Below are 15,925 nucleotides of genomic sequence, written 5' to 3' on the forward strand. Positions count from 1 at the left end.
GAGCACCTGGGCCTGCCTGCCGCCGCCCCGAATGGGCAGCAGGCAAAGTAAGCCTAGCAGAGCAGTGGCGGGCACAGGGAGGGTTGCTGGCGCACGTGGGGCCTGGCAGGTGCCTTACATGCCTTGGGCTGGGCCAGCTGGTGGCCCAGCCGGTGGTCGCCCTGCCTGCTGCGGCCGCCCGGGAGCACCCGTGCCTGCCTGCTGCCCCTTGCCGGCTATGCCTCAGCCGGTGCAGTGGGCGGCACCATGCATGCGCGGTGCTCCCGGGCTGGTAATCCTCGACTTACAACCGGGGGCGCGGCTATAACAAGGTTGAGAACCACTAGCTAAACTAACATTTATTGTTGTTTTTCTTTACATCCACATACCATATGAATCATTCACTATTCCTTCAAAACATCTTCTATCTCAAAAAAAAAAACAAAAAAAACACTACTACAAAAGTTCATTATTTCCTTTTCTTTATTCTAACATCCGCCTTCTGCTATTCTTTTACTTTACGTCTATAGGCTGCACGAGTCATTCTCGGTTTCTTTAAAAAATCTTCTGTCACAAGAGACTGCTGCAGAGGTTCAGCCTGTATGTCTCCTACATCCAATAACATAGCACCTTCAACCAGCTGCTCTTCCAACTTTTTTTCTATTATCTCAGGTCGTAAAGATGATGGAAAACCCGCCTTCAAAACAGAAGTGTAAAAATCTTTCACCTTTGAAATTGTATTAAGTCTATAATATATCCCCGCATAATTCACCACTATTCCAGCCAGTATCTCCCATCTGAACCGGACCTGTCGTTTTTTGAGCTCGTCAGCCAAAAAAGCAAAATCCTTTCTTTTTCTAAAAATTTTTGAAGGTATTTCTTTTAAAATTATAACTCCTGACACTATTAAAAAAAAGTCTGTCCCACATTCAGAATATTCACTGTTTTTACTGATTCTTTCAATCTTCCACTATAAACAAATCAGCCATAAACATCAATTTCTTTTCCATCTTTCTCTCCAAATGCGTTTTTTTTTCTAAACTAAAATTTATCACCATGGAAATGAGTTATTTTTGTTCAAAATTATGCTTTTAGTATTTCATTTTGCAAATGTGATAATTAAAGCACAATACATTTTTAAATATGGAAGCAAGCAATGTTTAATTACCATAGCTACTACAAGGTAAAGGTTTTCCACATGTTCTTCCACATGATGGGATAGGATCTGTGCAGAGTTTACGTTCCGTACACCCCAACTCTAGTAATTTACTAAGAGGAGTCTGTCCACAAGGACAACAGTGCACTATTTGTGGAAGCCGTGGACACGGCTGACAGGGCCGTGGGTGGCATACTTGTTCACAGCTATGCATTCCACAGGATAATTTTCTGAAATTAGAATCATAATTTGTTTGTAATCTTATACTGATAATAAATATGGAAAATAGATAAATAAAATATATGTTAAATAAGCTATTTCCTTACTTCCCACAAGTTCTCAGGCATGAAAACCAATCTTCACTTGCTCCACATAACACTTCTCGAGAGGTGCTCCCACAGTAACATACTAAACAGAAAAACACATCGGAGGATTATAATAAAGATACTTAAGAAAAGGTCTTTTTTCTAAGAAAGAATTATTTCCTTGGAAATATAATACATATCAAGCACTAATATTTGGGTCAGATAAAAAATTAATACAAAATTAATGCACTCACCTATATTTTTTCTATATATTCATTTAATAAGTGTATGCTATTGAAAATTATTTTCATATTTTACCCAATGATTTTTATGCCCATAATTGTTCCAGAAAGAATTTTTAATAATTTTATTATTGTCCAGTAGACACTAAAAGTCCCTCATGAAGGGTCTTTTTCACCCAGCTAATCTGACAGCAAAAGCACTGACCGCCAGAGAGACTCCACCCTACCTGGGGCACAATCTCTCTAGCAAGTAGCATTTTTGCTGTCAAGGAAGCTGGGTGAAAAACATCCCTTATGAAGGGACTTCTTCACCTATCCTCTTTGACAGCAAAAGCATTGCCTGACAAATTGATTTCACTTCACATGGGGTGAAGTTTCTTCAGTAGGAAAGAGGGGAATTGCAATGCTGGGCTGCAGAAAGGAAGCTTGGATCACAAATTTCCCCAGCTCAGGGTTGAGGTTCCCCCTTCTGCACACCAAGGGGAATTCCTTGTCTCCCTTCAGCAGGCAGTTTTCTCTTTGTCCACTTTCTGTCCATCCTGGGAAAGCCATGATTCAGTCGTAATGTTGAATAAAGTCATTTGGTGACTTGTTTAATGACCAAGTCAACTTACAACCTAAATTTCAGGCTGAATTGTTATCATAAATCAATGAGTACCTTTAATCAAACTGGATACTGCATCAAACTGTAAGCTACTATGTTATTTAAAACAAATCAAAAAAGACATTCATTGAATTATTGTATTACATAATTTAAATACTCTACTATATATTTGGGTTATAGATAGCCCTTGACTTATAACCAGTTGCTTAGAGACAGTTTGAAGTTACAATAGATCTCTCAAATGTATTTAGGACAGAAAAGTACTTACTATGTTTACAAATAACTCAAGGTAGTGGACATATCTAATATAACTTCTCCTCTGATTTTCCCTATAACAACCTTGTCAGGTGGGTTAGGCTGAAAGAGAGTGACTGGCCCTAAGTTACCCAGCTGGTTTTCATGGGACTTGAACTTACAATCTCCTGCTTTCTATCCTGTGCCTTAACCACTAGACCAAAATGTTTGAATTTTTAGTAATCAGTTGACTTTTTTAGCCTTCAGAGGTTGCTTTTACATGGAAATAAACAGAAAAACACATTTCTATCCTATTACATATTGTATTTTTTTCAATATAGTAATATCATTATCATTTTACCATCATAGCAATTGTATTTTCTAATGCAAATTCTAAAAGCCCACAGGAGAGCCCAGTGTTGTATTCTTCATTATGCATATATAACAGAGCATACCTAGATTTAACCCTAGTAGAAAGTTGGTCCTATAGAAACAGTAATTCTGTAAATCTCACACTAGTAGTACTTATAAATATTTTTTAAAAAATTATGAAATCCTTACGCACCTTGTTTTACAGTCAATTCACATGGCAGGCATTTTCCCGAATGGCATATCTGGGTACAATTATGTTTACCACAGTTCAAAACATTCCCACATGTATTAGTACACTGAATTGCAGAAGAATACCCACAGCGAACAGAATGGCTATAGAAGAAGAAAACTAAATCAGTCAACAGCAATGACGGAGCAAATTCTATATTCACACTTGAACCCTTTACTCAAACTTTTTTTTTTTTTTTGCAAAAAGCTATTGATTAGCAGGCATGAAACTCGCTGAAAATTGTAGTGTTTGCTTTAGGGGTCTTGCTAAATTAAGTGGGTATAATTTCATAAACTTGAAAACTATAGGGAATTTTATTTAAACAGAAAAATTCTTCCCACACAATAGGATCAATATAACATTTTTGCACTATTGGAAAGCTCAAACCCATTCTTTACAATTATACAGGTGTAGCTACACATAAAAATTTTATTCCGAAATTTAAGTTCAAATTAGCAGTTTCAAAAAAGGTAACCGTATTTATCTGCTGTTGCAAAAGCAGTTCTTGTGGCACCTTAAAATAAAAACTAAACCATTCCTGCAATGAACTTTGCTCCATGAAAAACTTGACAAAATATAAATTTTATAAAATCTAAGCTTTAACATGGTATAAACTCTCTATTTTTAATTAGTAACTTGGTTGGGGAAAACATTTATCTCCTCCCTTTCAGATGCACATCTTTCATTAAGCTCAAAACCGTGTGTCCGTATGCCAATATAACAAAAAATACAGAATAAAGGCAAAAATATCTAAAATTTATCTCCTCTATTTGTTATATCATTTGTGATATTAAAAATAAAACAGTATTATAAGATCCTCACTAAAAATGGCCTGGATAATAAGATGTAATGGTTGAGTTTACAGAACCCAAGTAATAAATTATGGTTTATAAATCACAATGGCCGAGGTCACATACCATGTTTCCCCAAAAATAAGACCCGGTCTTAAAAAAAAAATTGTCCCCAAAAGAGGCACTAGGTGTTATTTTCGGGGGAGGTCTTATTTTTTCCACTGTCTCAACTTGCGGTGGTGACACCAACAGCCCCGTCCGGCAGGCATGACCGCTAGTGGCCCACTGCTTCTACAGCCACTAGCCACCGCTTGCGTTGCCTCCGGTCTCCGTTTCGCCAGCAGAGGCCTTCAAAAGAGGCCTCTGCAATCCAGAATGAAGCCCCAGGTTGACATGCATGTCACCTCCCTGGTTTCCGTTCTCAGCTGAAGGGCTCTGCCAGCAAAATAGAGGCTGGGAGCGATGTGCGTGAGCGGCGGCAAGTGGCTGCAGAAATGGGCTGGTGGCAGCCACATGGGCTCCTGCTAGGTGGGGTTGTTGATATCGCCACCGCAAGGCAAGGCAGGTGTTGGGATATGAGACGCCTGGCTGAGGTAGTTCTGAGGTAAGTGGGTGTGGGGCTTGAGGGGCAGCTCCCCCCCCACCCCAACTTCATGTTAAACCTGCAACGAACCTGACTGAAGCCATTTTGCTTATTTTCAGTTGCCACAGGATTGGAGGGAGAAGGAATGAGATGTTTTATGCTAGCCTAAACAATTTTCTGTCCTGTGGGAACCAAGCTAATTTCTGATCCGTCGATTGGGGGGGTTGAGCCTAATGTTAGAAAGCCTGCCAAACTATTCTATTGGGAAATGTAGTTGATTGCCTAGGTTATGGGGTGGGATTTTTAACTTTGTATTACTGTTGCTTTTGGAGGGAACTTTAGTCTTGGTTTCACTTTTGACCGTGCCGATACTTTGTAACCAATAAACATGCTCTTAGAGCAGTGGTTCTCAACCTGTGGGTCAGGACCCCATTTGGGGTCGAACAACCATTTCACGGGGGTCACCAAACAACGCAGTCCGCCATTTTCTTTCCCTTTTTCCTTAACTGTGCTACTCCCTTTTATTCTATTGGCTTTTGAAAGCCAATAGAATAGACTCTCTTGAATAGAGTCTAATTCTATTGGCTTTCAAAAGCCAATAGGAATTGTCCAGGCTGTCTCTGCCCTGCTGAGCCCGCCAAAAGTCCCAGTCTGCAAACGGTGCTGCACCAGTTGAGTAGTCCTCGACTTACGACTGGTTGAGTAGTCCTCGACTTACGACCGGTTGGGGGTCGCGGCATTAAAGAGGTTGAGAACCACTGTCTTAGAGGAAAGTTCAAGCCTCGGAGTTCTGCTTTAATTGGTCTCATCTATTAGAACCATAACACTTGATTTTTACGCATGCGCCTCGCTCCACCTCATGCAACCAGACCATCTGGTGGGATGGAGAGGGAAGGTTCTTAACTAGGGCTTATTTTGGGGGTTGGGCTTATATTAGGCACATGAGTAAAAATTAAGCTAGGGCTTATTTTGGGATAGATCTTATTTTCGGGGAAACACAGTAGTAAGCCAAAATCTAACAAAATAGCTTACCCATCGCATCTGAATTCAGATTTCATCTAATCTAGAACTGTATCATAATAATGCTAAACCTTATACATTATACTTTTTACACATTAATATAATATAACATTAGAAACCTGAATACTGCCGTACAATATTAGCATTCATTAGTTTTCTTTTTGAATGAAAGGACATTATTTTACTCCAAAGCGTAAAGAAAAAGTATTTTAAAAATAATTTTAAAAATAGGATTGTCAAATTTTGGCATTTTCAATCTCAACGGCATGTGAAAAAAAAATAATGATAAATTCATAAATTATCCTTCACTTCTTTAGCTCTATCAACATTATTTCTAAACTCTGAATTCTGAAAATGTTTATTTTATGGAAATTTTTATTTTATGGAATTGACAGCAGGAGCACAATTAATCCTAGGAACTACTTGTGGTATAGATCATAAAACATCATGCTATTGATAGAAAATCAAAGATAACCATCTAATTCTGATATAGTTTTACTGTAAAACCTTAAGTATTATTTATAGTATCTACAGAAAACATAAAGTAATATTTAATTCCATATCCTAAATATTAATTTCTTTTCCCTGAATTTCTCAAGAATTTTTTTTTTCCTAGCAGCACTATTCCAATTTTGCTAACAAATTGACAGTCATTAAAAAGCACTGGCTGAAACCCAAATGAGAAAGGGCACTACTCAAGCATATTCTAACTACGCATATTCATATGTTGTCTAGGAGACTAGACCCTTAGAAAATACAAGCTGATTCCCCAAGAATAGATATGTTATACTTAACATTTGTAATTCCCCAAAGACACTTTAAAAAATAACTTATAAAAACGAACATTGTAAATTTTCTAATCCAGACTATACTACCTTGTACGTCCACATTCACATTTTTTGGTCATGAAAGCAGGGCAGGATGGACAAGGTCCTGGATGACAAAGTCTAAGAAACAAATAAACAAATAGAAGATGTGCAATATTTTTATTTCATTTTTACCCAGCCATGCTAACATATACTCCTATATAATTAACATATTATTATGCTAATTTATTTCTGATTTAGAACCAAAATGTGTTAATTCTGTACAAGTATACATTCTGCATGTTATGAAGAATGAACAATTAACATTTGGTTAATAAAATAATTTTGTTCTTATAATAACCTATCTTAGCATGTCAGCTACTATCTACCTATTTATGTATATATTTTATACATAAAATGTACACAATTTATATACATTTTCCGATTCTTTGCCTAGACTCATATAATCAAGAAATTATGCAATTTCAGAAAGAGCTGCAATGTAAAGAGTTAAAGGATAGAGAGGGACAGATGAAAAATAGGTAGATAGCAGCTGACACGCTAAGCTATAAGAACAAATTTACTGTATTAACTCAAATATTGTGCCCAACTAATGACTATGGTGTCCCATATTATCTAAAACCCATAATCAAGCTGTAAAGAAATTTTTTTTTTAAAAAAAAGTATCAGCAGACTTACATATTACATAAATGTGGACAATCTTGAGCTGATCTTTTCTTTCTACATAATTCTCCACAACTATGTGGTATTTCATTTCTATTCCATTCAGGATTTTTTACCCGGCCTAGGAAGAACCCAGAAATATTTATTTATAACATTTAAATGTTATGCTTTCCACAAAATCCAAATCACTATACATATACAGAACTGGTTTCATGCAATACAGAAAGCTATAATGTGAACTGTAAGGCACATTTAGTGTACTATATGAAAACACTTAAGTCTTTAACACAATAGATTCAACTGAACTTGCATGAGATGATGGTAAACACAGTCAAGTTCCTAGAAATACCTTTTATTTCGTGGTCGTGCAGAGAGATAAAAGCATTTTGGATTAAGATATGGTGGAATATCCAGAGAATTTTTAAAAGGAGGGTAAAATTTACTCCGCAATTATTTTTGTTGGGTATAGTTACTGATTGTGATACAAAGGAGGTTATATTGATGTTAAATTTGATTACAGCCGCGAGGCTGTTAGTTGGACAAGATTGGAAGAAGGAATCTTTGCCTACACTGCAGGAATGGTTTTTTAAAGTGTCTAATTTGGCGGAAATGGCAAAGATTTCGGCTTTTTTAAAGCAACAAACGCAAGAGAAATTTCTTGCTGTTTGGGATAAATGGATAAAATTTAAAATGGATATTAAAAAATATTATATAGCTTTTTCTTAATTTTTATTTATATATATATATATATATATATATATATATATATATATATTAAAATATAATTTTTCTAATTGTTTTTTTAATTAAGCCTATATTCTGCTCTGGGAAGCTCGGGGGGGGAAGGGTGGGTGCTTGGGGGAGGTTGGGGAAGGGAGGGTTTTTTATGTAATGTTTAGTTTTTTCCTTGTATATGTTTTTTGTCTTTGTATTGTTTTGTTTTTTTCCTTTTTTGTAAAATTTATAAAACTTTTAATAGAAATACCTTTTATTTCCTTTTTTATTTCTACATTCAGTGTTTATTTTATATAAATTCCCATTCAATAATGAGAAACAGAAAAAATTGTAGCTACATTTTTTATTGTATGTCATCACTTCACATTTTGTGAAATGGGTGGCCATATAAATATGATAAATTAAATAAAATCAGCTTTCTGTCATTCTAACAAGTTTAACCTGTAGAATATATCCTTTTTTTCCATCACAGAGCTTTAAAAATATACATATCAGTCTTTAAAGAATTAAAACAGTTATATTCATAACTATTAGTACTTTACTATGCATCTTAAATACATCTAATTTTATTCAACATAAAGTTTAAAACATGGAACTGAATGTTTCCATGGTGATAAGCTATATAGCAAAGAAAAACATGACAGCGTCTCTGTTATGTAAGACAGGTATAGTTTATAAAGACTGTTACCAATACTGGCAAATGAAAACTACAGGTAGTCCTTGACTTATGACCATAATTGAACCCCAAATTTCTTTTGCTAAGTTGAGTTTTGCCCCATTTTATGACCTTTCTTATCACATTTAAATGAATCACTGCAGTTGTTAAGTTAGTAACACGGTTGTTAAGTGAATCTGGCTTCCCCATTGACTTGGCTTGTCAGAAGGTTGCAAAAGGGGATCACATGATCCTGAGACACTCCAACCATCATAAATATGAGTCAGTTGCCAAGTGTCTGAATTTTGATCACATGACCATGGGGATGCTGCAACGGCTGTGTGAAAAATGGTCATGTCCCTTGTTCAGTGTCATTGTAACTTCAAATGGTCACTAAACAAACTGTTTTAGTCAAGGACATTGCAACTTCAGTTGTTAAATGAACTGTTATAAGTTTAGGATTACCTATATATATGTCTGTATGCCCACAGGGAAAGAGGCATACACAATGCTTTCCAGATTTTTATATCACTACTTTATTTTACTATTCCAAAGGCAAGCTTTTCATTTTTGTTAGTAGAAACCAATTGGAGGAAAAACATTAAATTTATATATAGATAACTTTATAGTAAAAGATGCCAGAATAGTAGAGCAGCTTATAAAAACATGAAAAAGATTTCTTATAAATGTAACCTATAATATCCAAGCTTTATCTCTAAAATCCTAAAAGTACAATTCACTATAAAAATGTACATTAATTTGTCTTAAGAGGTGGCACACAGAACAAATGATCACACAAAACAATCTGACAGTAAATATAGGTAATTTAAATATATGAAATTTAAAAATCAGTTATTTTGGTGCAAATCTTAAAGTCAGCCAAGAAAAGTAAAGGGAGGAAGGGTCAGGAGTCATATTTTAAGATTGAGTAACCCCATTGCGAGCCAACTTCTTAAATAACAATGTCTTTTGCAGAGCATAAACAATAGCTACATATGCTCAGGAAAACAAACCTGAGCCTGCACAATCACCATGCAAGACCAGAAGACATGTATCCTTTAAAGAGTCCCTGATAGGTAAAGTTACCCTAATTAAGCCAAATCTGAACAACTTTACTTGTTCCAGATGCAAATACTGCAAATCTCTATTAATAACCTACTCCCTATGAAGTTTCAATAATCTCAAATTGTTCGAGAAGACCCTGAAGAAATTCCAAGGAGCTGTAAGAGAGAAAAGGGATGGATATTTTCCTTCCATTATTTTCTTAGAAATCAAGTCTATATATCTAAACAGAGCAGGCACTTAAGACTCATGACTAGGTATTAAAAAACTAATTAGAAAAACACTCACCACAAAAACAGGTATAAATACTAGGAACTTGTGATGAAACATTTTGACACGCAGGGCACCGCCAGCCACAGTTACCATCTAGAAAACAAGCAAACACCAATCAATTTAATTTTCCCAATTTATTTTAAGGCATAGTTGATCACCTGTTATTTATTTTTATTAGTTTTTTTTAGTATTAGTATTCTTGTTTTAAATAACTTCAGGTAGTGAACATACCTAATATTCCCTCCTCCTCCTCCTCCTCCTCTTCCTATTTTCCCCATAACAAGGTGTGAGGTGGGCTGTACTGAGAGACAATGACTGGACTGAAGTCACCCAGCTGGCTCTCATGCTTAAGGCAGGACTAGAATTCACAGCCTAGTTAGTGCCTTAACCACTAGACCAAACTGGCTCTCATGTTTTAAAAGAGTAGCAACACATTGAATAACAAAGACTTATGTACTGAACCATTTTGTTATACATGAAATTACTTGATGCATTCTTCTAATAATCTGGCTTAATACTGTATGAGAAAATCAGAATGCTTGATGCCAGTGTAATGAATTTCTCAATACATTTAACAGGACATACCGTACTAACCTTCAGTCTGTGCTGCTGGAGATCTTGCCCACTTCTTAATGCAGCTTAAGTGGAAAACATGATAGCAATTCCGGCAACTCCAAACTGGGGCTACCACACGGATCACCTCACAACATACCATACATTCATATTTTTCTGAGGTAAGCTGCTCTATCAGAGACCCTAGGAGAGATTTTAGTTTAGAAATATTAAACATACTAAATACTAGTACACAAATATTTATTATATTTATTAAAATGCAGTAAATCAGAAGTATAACCACATTAAAGTAGCATATTTGTAGCAAATTTAGTGGCAATGTTTACTCAAGCACAGTGTTTGTTGTAAGGGAGACTAGTTGGTCTGAACTAGTATATAAAGCCAGTAACCCTTTCATTATGTCAAAGGCACCTTTTCGGATAGAACATCTGTCCCTCTTGTAGCTAAATAGTCCCCTTCAAACATCAATTGATTAAAAAACATCATGTACTGTGCTATTCCCAGATACACATTCTTTCAAACCCTAGCACTAACACTACCATTATCTAAATATTCACTTTTTTCATTACTGAAGTAGGCAATCTGATTTTCTGCAAGCACCAGTCAACTTATGCAGCAAGAGTATAATAGTCATTAAACATCAGACAGTGAGAGAACATCAGGCTGCTCAGCAGTACAAGAAAGATTAAAAACATCATGCAGATGCTGACATTACAATATTAATTCAGTGCCTTCCCAGTGATACTGCATTGCAAGAAGTTATTATAAATAATAACAGTCTCAAATACATTGTTTTCAAAATGTTCAACTGTGAGAGAACATTTAGACAGCAATTTCATAAGCCATAACATGGTCTAAAAATCTGAATGCACATATTGTAGTTTGAAAATTATAGTTTCTGATTTAACAGCAGGCGTGAATCCCACAAAATATACATTAGGCAGAACATGATTAACGAAATCATATCTTGGTACAATGTGTGAACTATGTCATTGCCTCAGCTGCTGTGGAAATTTACATGCTTGCGAGTAAAGAAAATTTGGGACATGGTCCACATATTCCAAAGGCAAAGATTAACTCTCTTAGGATTCACCAATAACCTTACATGAACAAAGACTATCTTGCACCATTGCACCCAAAGATCTTTACAAGTCTGAGACTTCTTTAGACATTATGAAGAGCTCCTGATAAATCTCTAACTACAGTACGTAGTTCTCAAGGACACATTTTTAAAGCTATTAGTGCTCTATTTGGAAAGCAAATAAACTATCACACTCAGTTCAAAACCTGAACTGAATCAAAAAGTAACCAGCAACATTATTCAATAGGAAGAAGAGCTGTGAAAGTGATTTTTTAATTTCTATTGCCACATATTAGTACAAGAACCAAGTTTTTGCTTCTTTATCAATGGCTTCATATTGCAACACTAGAATCACAAAATATACATCATAAGCTTTTTACTAAAGCATCTTTCTACTATATGACTTGGCTACAGTAATAAGTCTGCTGTATTAAGCATTTCTAAATTTACCTGTATGAGTTTCTTTGCTCTTTGGTGCATCAATTTGCTTTTTCCAGCATCTGTTTTTATATCCTTCTTGAAGAAGTGGTTTCCTCCCATCACGTGTAGCTGCTTCACAGAACGACTGTGTCTCTGCCGCACTCACTAAGTTTGGACCTCTTTCATGCAATACAGATTCTTTCCTCTTCTCACTGGTGCGTTCTCTGGGAGGATGTGGAAGAGATGCATTCTTAACATGTTTTGCATTTTTACTTCTGGATGTATCTTGCTTTTTGCCAGTTTCTTTATTCCATGCAGATTCTCTAAAATGCCTGTTTGCAAAAGGGTATTTTCTTCTTGCAATGCTATTGTCAGAAAAGCCATCAGATACTGTTTTTCCAAGAGATGTTTCAGATGAATCTGACTGGGTTGGATCTACTGCTGGAATATTTTCAAAAGCCTTTTCTTTCCATTTAGTTGATATTCTTTTTTCCCTCTCAGATGAATGTTTCTCTTTTTCTTTCAATCCTCTTCCACGTGAATGCATCAAATATGTCTTCTTCGGCTTTGCTCCTCTGTTATTTGCAGTAGCAGTTTCTTTTTCACTGTCTGAAGAGAAATCGCTGTATTCTCTATGATTCATCCTACGCCCTACAACTAATCTAGTGCCTAAACATGTAGAATCCTCTGTGCTCCCTGCAGGTAATTGCTTCATTTGATTTTTCCCATGTGTTCGATCATTCCTTGATCTTTGCCACCGCTGACTATGTATGTTACTGCTTTTAGTTTTACCAATATTGTGAAATCGTGAAGAATCTGGCTGACATCCATGCTGGCTTTCTGGGCTGTAGAAAGTATTATGATCTGTAACTGAATCTTCACATTTACTATGCCTAGTTTGAACAGAAGAAGGTAAAGAATTTCTGCTTGAATCACAATCAAATTCCAGCCTGGATTGATTGCTCCAATTTGGATTGAAAATTTGTCTTTCTCTTGGAACAAAATCAGTTGCATCTGGATTTAAGACACCTAAGAAAAGGGACAACATATATTATGAAACAAGGATATCACTATTCAGGGAAGACATTTGAATTAACTGGGGCAAATAACAGCCTCTATTCATCACTTTTAGAAAAAGGTTATTGTGAGCCAATTGAGAGCATACATTTATTATCAAAGACAGTTGTTTCATTAGACCACAATATTACCACTTTCTCAAACAACAGTAAGACGCAGCAATTAAAAGGTGTTTTAAAAAGCATTATAATAATCATTTTCATAAATAATGTGTTATAAAGTGGTTACATTTTGTAAACAAATCATCTTTAAATCTCCTATTTAACTTGTTTTTTAAGCTGTAGTACAGTGTTAAACTCTCCATAAACATCTTGCTGCTATTTTAGGGAAGCAATTATTCTTTTAATCACAATTAGCAGTTCCTACCTGGCAACTACTCTGAAAATACTAATGCATAAAGCTACATTTTAAAAGAAAGCATTTATTAAACTCAGGGTACTATTTTTCAAGAAAATAAATCTGAAATAATTATAAATTTCATTTCAAACTATCAGAGTGGTTGACTCCAGAAAATGAGGAAAATATATTTTCAGAGCTAAGCCACTGCTGTTCAGAAATAACATTGAACAGCTACTGTCTACATCTTTCAAAATTGCAATCTCTGGTGCACACAGACAAAACAGCATCTCAATAATGCAACGCAAGTGGAAATAAGCCTAATTCCTTAAGGTGACCATTGAATGGATATTTTGAAGTTTTCAAAAGCATTCCGGTCTTGGTATTTTCTGTCCCATTGGCAATAATCTGGACTGGATAGTCAGGATGCCCCTTTTATATGAGCGTCACATCTGTTGATGCAAGATGCACTGCAGCAGCAGAGCACGGCTGGAATGAATATTCATTCCCTCCCCATGTTTTGCACGACACATTTCCAGTGTCTGTCACCTGGAAATATATGCCATTTAATTGCCTTGGTGATATGTTAATGTATGTATGTATGTATGTATGTATGTATTATGTCTATATGTATACACACAAAGAGAGGGGGGGAGAGAGAGGAGAGCACACCTTATCCAGACAGGTGAACATGAGAAGGACCTACAACAGAGAAGTCGTTCTTGCTCCCACCGTCTCTCTCTTAAGTCCCTCTGCAGTCAAGGAAGGCAAGAACTTGCCCTCACGGAGGTCGCTGCCCGCGAGACATTCCCGTTCTCCTCCAGGCCTCAGGGGACCTCAGCTTTGCCGAGAAGGGACAAAGAGCAGAATATAGACAGAGGCACCGTTCGTAGAGATGGTGCCCGAAGAACCAAAGTCTCTGGCTTTCCCCCCCCCCTTCCGGGAACGGGACTGAAAGCCCGGCCTCCCGCGGTCGGGTCGGGCTCAGTCACCTCAGGCTTCTTCCACTCGTGGGTTAGCTACCCCCAGTCGGGGTCAACACGGGGTAACCTCCCCTCCCCTTCTCTGCTTCCAAATCCCCGGAGGTCTTACCTGAGTTTGGCAGGGCCGCCTCCGCCATGCCTCGCGCCCAACCACGCTCCCAACCGACCCGCCACCTCAACTAGCCAAGCTCCCGCCCTTCCGCGAAGCTACTCCGAAGCGCTCCTACCCGTCCCTCTGCGACGCGCAGGCGCCGTGCTCAGCCCGCCCCTCTTCGCCTCACGCCACCCTCCGCTCGGCTCGGGTCGGCGCTCCTTTGCTGGGGTCCCAGCTGGTAGAGCAGGAAAAGTATAGGGCTGCCTCTGAAACTTTAGGCGGCCGGGTGTTGCCAAAATAGGCCGACGAGGGCTTAGCCTGCCAAAAACGAAGAAGCTCTCAGCAGCAGGGGGAAATTGGAATGCCATGCTCACATCGATCGATATTGAATCTAGCCGCTGTCTTCAGGAAATCGAAACAGAGGTTCAGTGTGAGCTTTTCTCCCCAGGATTCTCTTTTAAAATGACAGTGGACACGTGCCTTAAACCAAGCGGCTTTCCCCGCCTCCGCCATTTCATTTTGAGCAGAGAAGCAGGCTATTGGGATAGCACCCGGACGTGTATGGTAGTCTGAACGGTCCCTCTAAGACTGCGAGATGATAGCCCTGATTTTAATATCAGCGAGGTTCAGTTGTCAGATGTTGGGAGGCAGAATTGCCTCTGCTTTCAGCATTTTACTATATGTTGTCCTTAGGTACAGTGTCCCAAAGGTGTTTTTTTTTTTTAAAGGCAACTGGATTTTCTTTGTTTTCCTTAAAGGTAGACGTTTCGCTTCTCATTCAAGAAGCTTCTCCAGTTCTGACTGAATAGTGGATGGCCGAGAATCTCCATAGTCATTAGGTGCAATAGAAGACACTATCCTATTTTTCAAGCAAAATCCACACTACTAATCTATTTATGTATCTGGAGTTGGAGGATAGCCAATTCTAGATGACAAAACACTATCTTAGGTCATCCTTTAAATTCTAAATCCAATAGCAATAGCACTTACTTAGATGCTGCTTCACAATGCTTTACTGCCCTCTCTAAGCAGTTCACAGAGTCAGCATATTGCCCCCAACAATCGGGGTCCTCATTTTACCGAAAGGATGGAAGGCTTAGATCAACCTCCAGCTGGTGAGAATCGAACTACTGGCAGTCAGTAGAATTAGCCTGCAATACTGCATTTTAATTTCTGCCCCGCTATGGTTCTTCAATGGTATATATCCTACGTTTGATAGAAATTAATACATAATCAAATCTGGCTACCTAATAACTATATATCAAGTTAGCATCTATCTTAAATCCTGTCAGAATTTTGTACAAAGTTTGTTTTCTGGAACAGCTGTTCCCTTATTTATATGAGACCCATAAATTTCATCAGTAAAGCCTACCCCATTATACAAAAATCTTGTTACTGTATATCCATGAAGTAATTTGCAAGACATAAGCCCTATTGGAACTAAGGGTAGCCATCTGATGAATGCAGTAGTGTTAAGTATATTAAAACATCAAGAACATTTGCTTCTCATTTTCTTAATTCAAGATTATGTGAAGACTTGTGTTATACATGTTTGAATCTGAAAATGAACTGAATCTGAATTATTTATACAAATTTAGAATATTTAACAAGGAAAGACAGGTTTGGGTTTT

General features: G+C 37.2%; 1 protein-coding gene across 2 annotated transcripts in view; it reads right to left on the bottom strand.

Annotated features, from left to right (window-relative positions):
* NFX1 (nuclear transcription factor, X-box binding 1) overlaps nt 1–14,440 on the bottom strand; it is a 43,948-nt gene extending 29,508 nt beyond the window's left edge. For both annotated transcript variants that reach the window (XM_039329255.1, XM_039329254.1), the window contains exons 1-9: nt 14,310–14,440; nt 11,835–12,833; nt 10,325–10,486; nt 9,746–9,823; nt 7,021–7,126; nt 6,391–6,462; nt 3,086–3,225; nt 1,462–1,543; nt 1,148–1,365 (exon numbers count right to left, since the gene is read on the bottom strand). In XM_039329255.1, coding sequence (XP_039185189.1) covers nt 1,148–1,365; nt 1,462–1,543; nt 3,086–3,225; nt 6,391–6,462; nt 7,021–7,126; nt 9,746–9,823; nt 10,325–10,486; nt 11,835–12,833; nt 14,310–14,337 — 1,885 coding nt within the window. In that variant the 5' untranslated portion in view covers nt 14,338–14,440. The remainder of the gene's footprint in view (nt 1–1,147; nt 1,366–1,461; nt 1,544–3,085; nt 3,226–6,390; nt 6,463–7,020; nt 7,127–9,745; nt 9,824–10,324; nt 10,487–11,834; nt 12,834–14,309) is intronic.
* Nucleotides 14,441–15,925: the final 1,485 nt, after the last annotated feature.

The sequence above is a fragment of the Crotalus tigris genome, unplaced genomic scaffold (assembly GCF_016545835.1).
Source record: "Crotalus tigris isolate CLP2741 ecotype Arizona unplaced genomic scaffold, ASM1654583v1 scf7180000024391.5723578, whole genome shotgun sequence".
Lineage (NCBI taxonomy): Eukaryota > Metazoa > Chordata > Lepidosauria > Squamata > Viperidae > Crotalus > Crotalus tigris.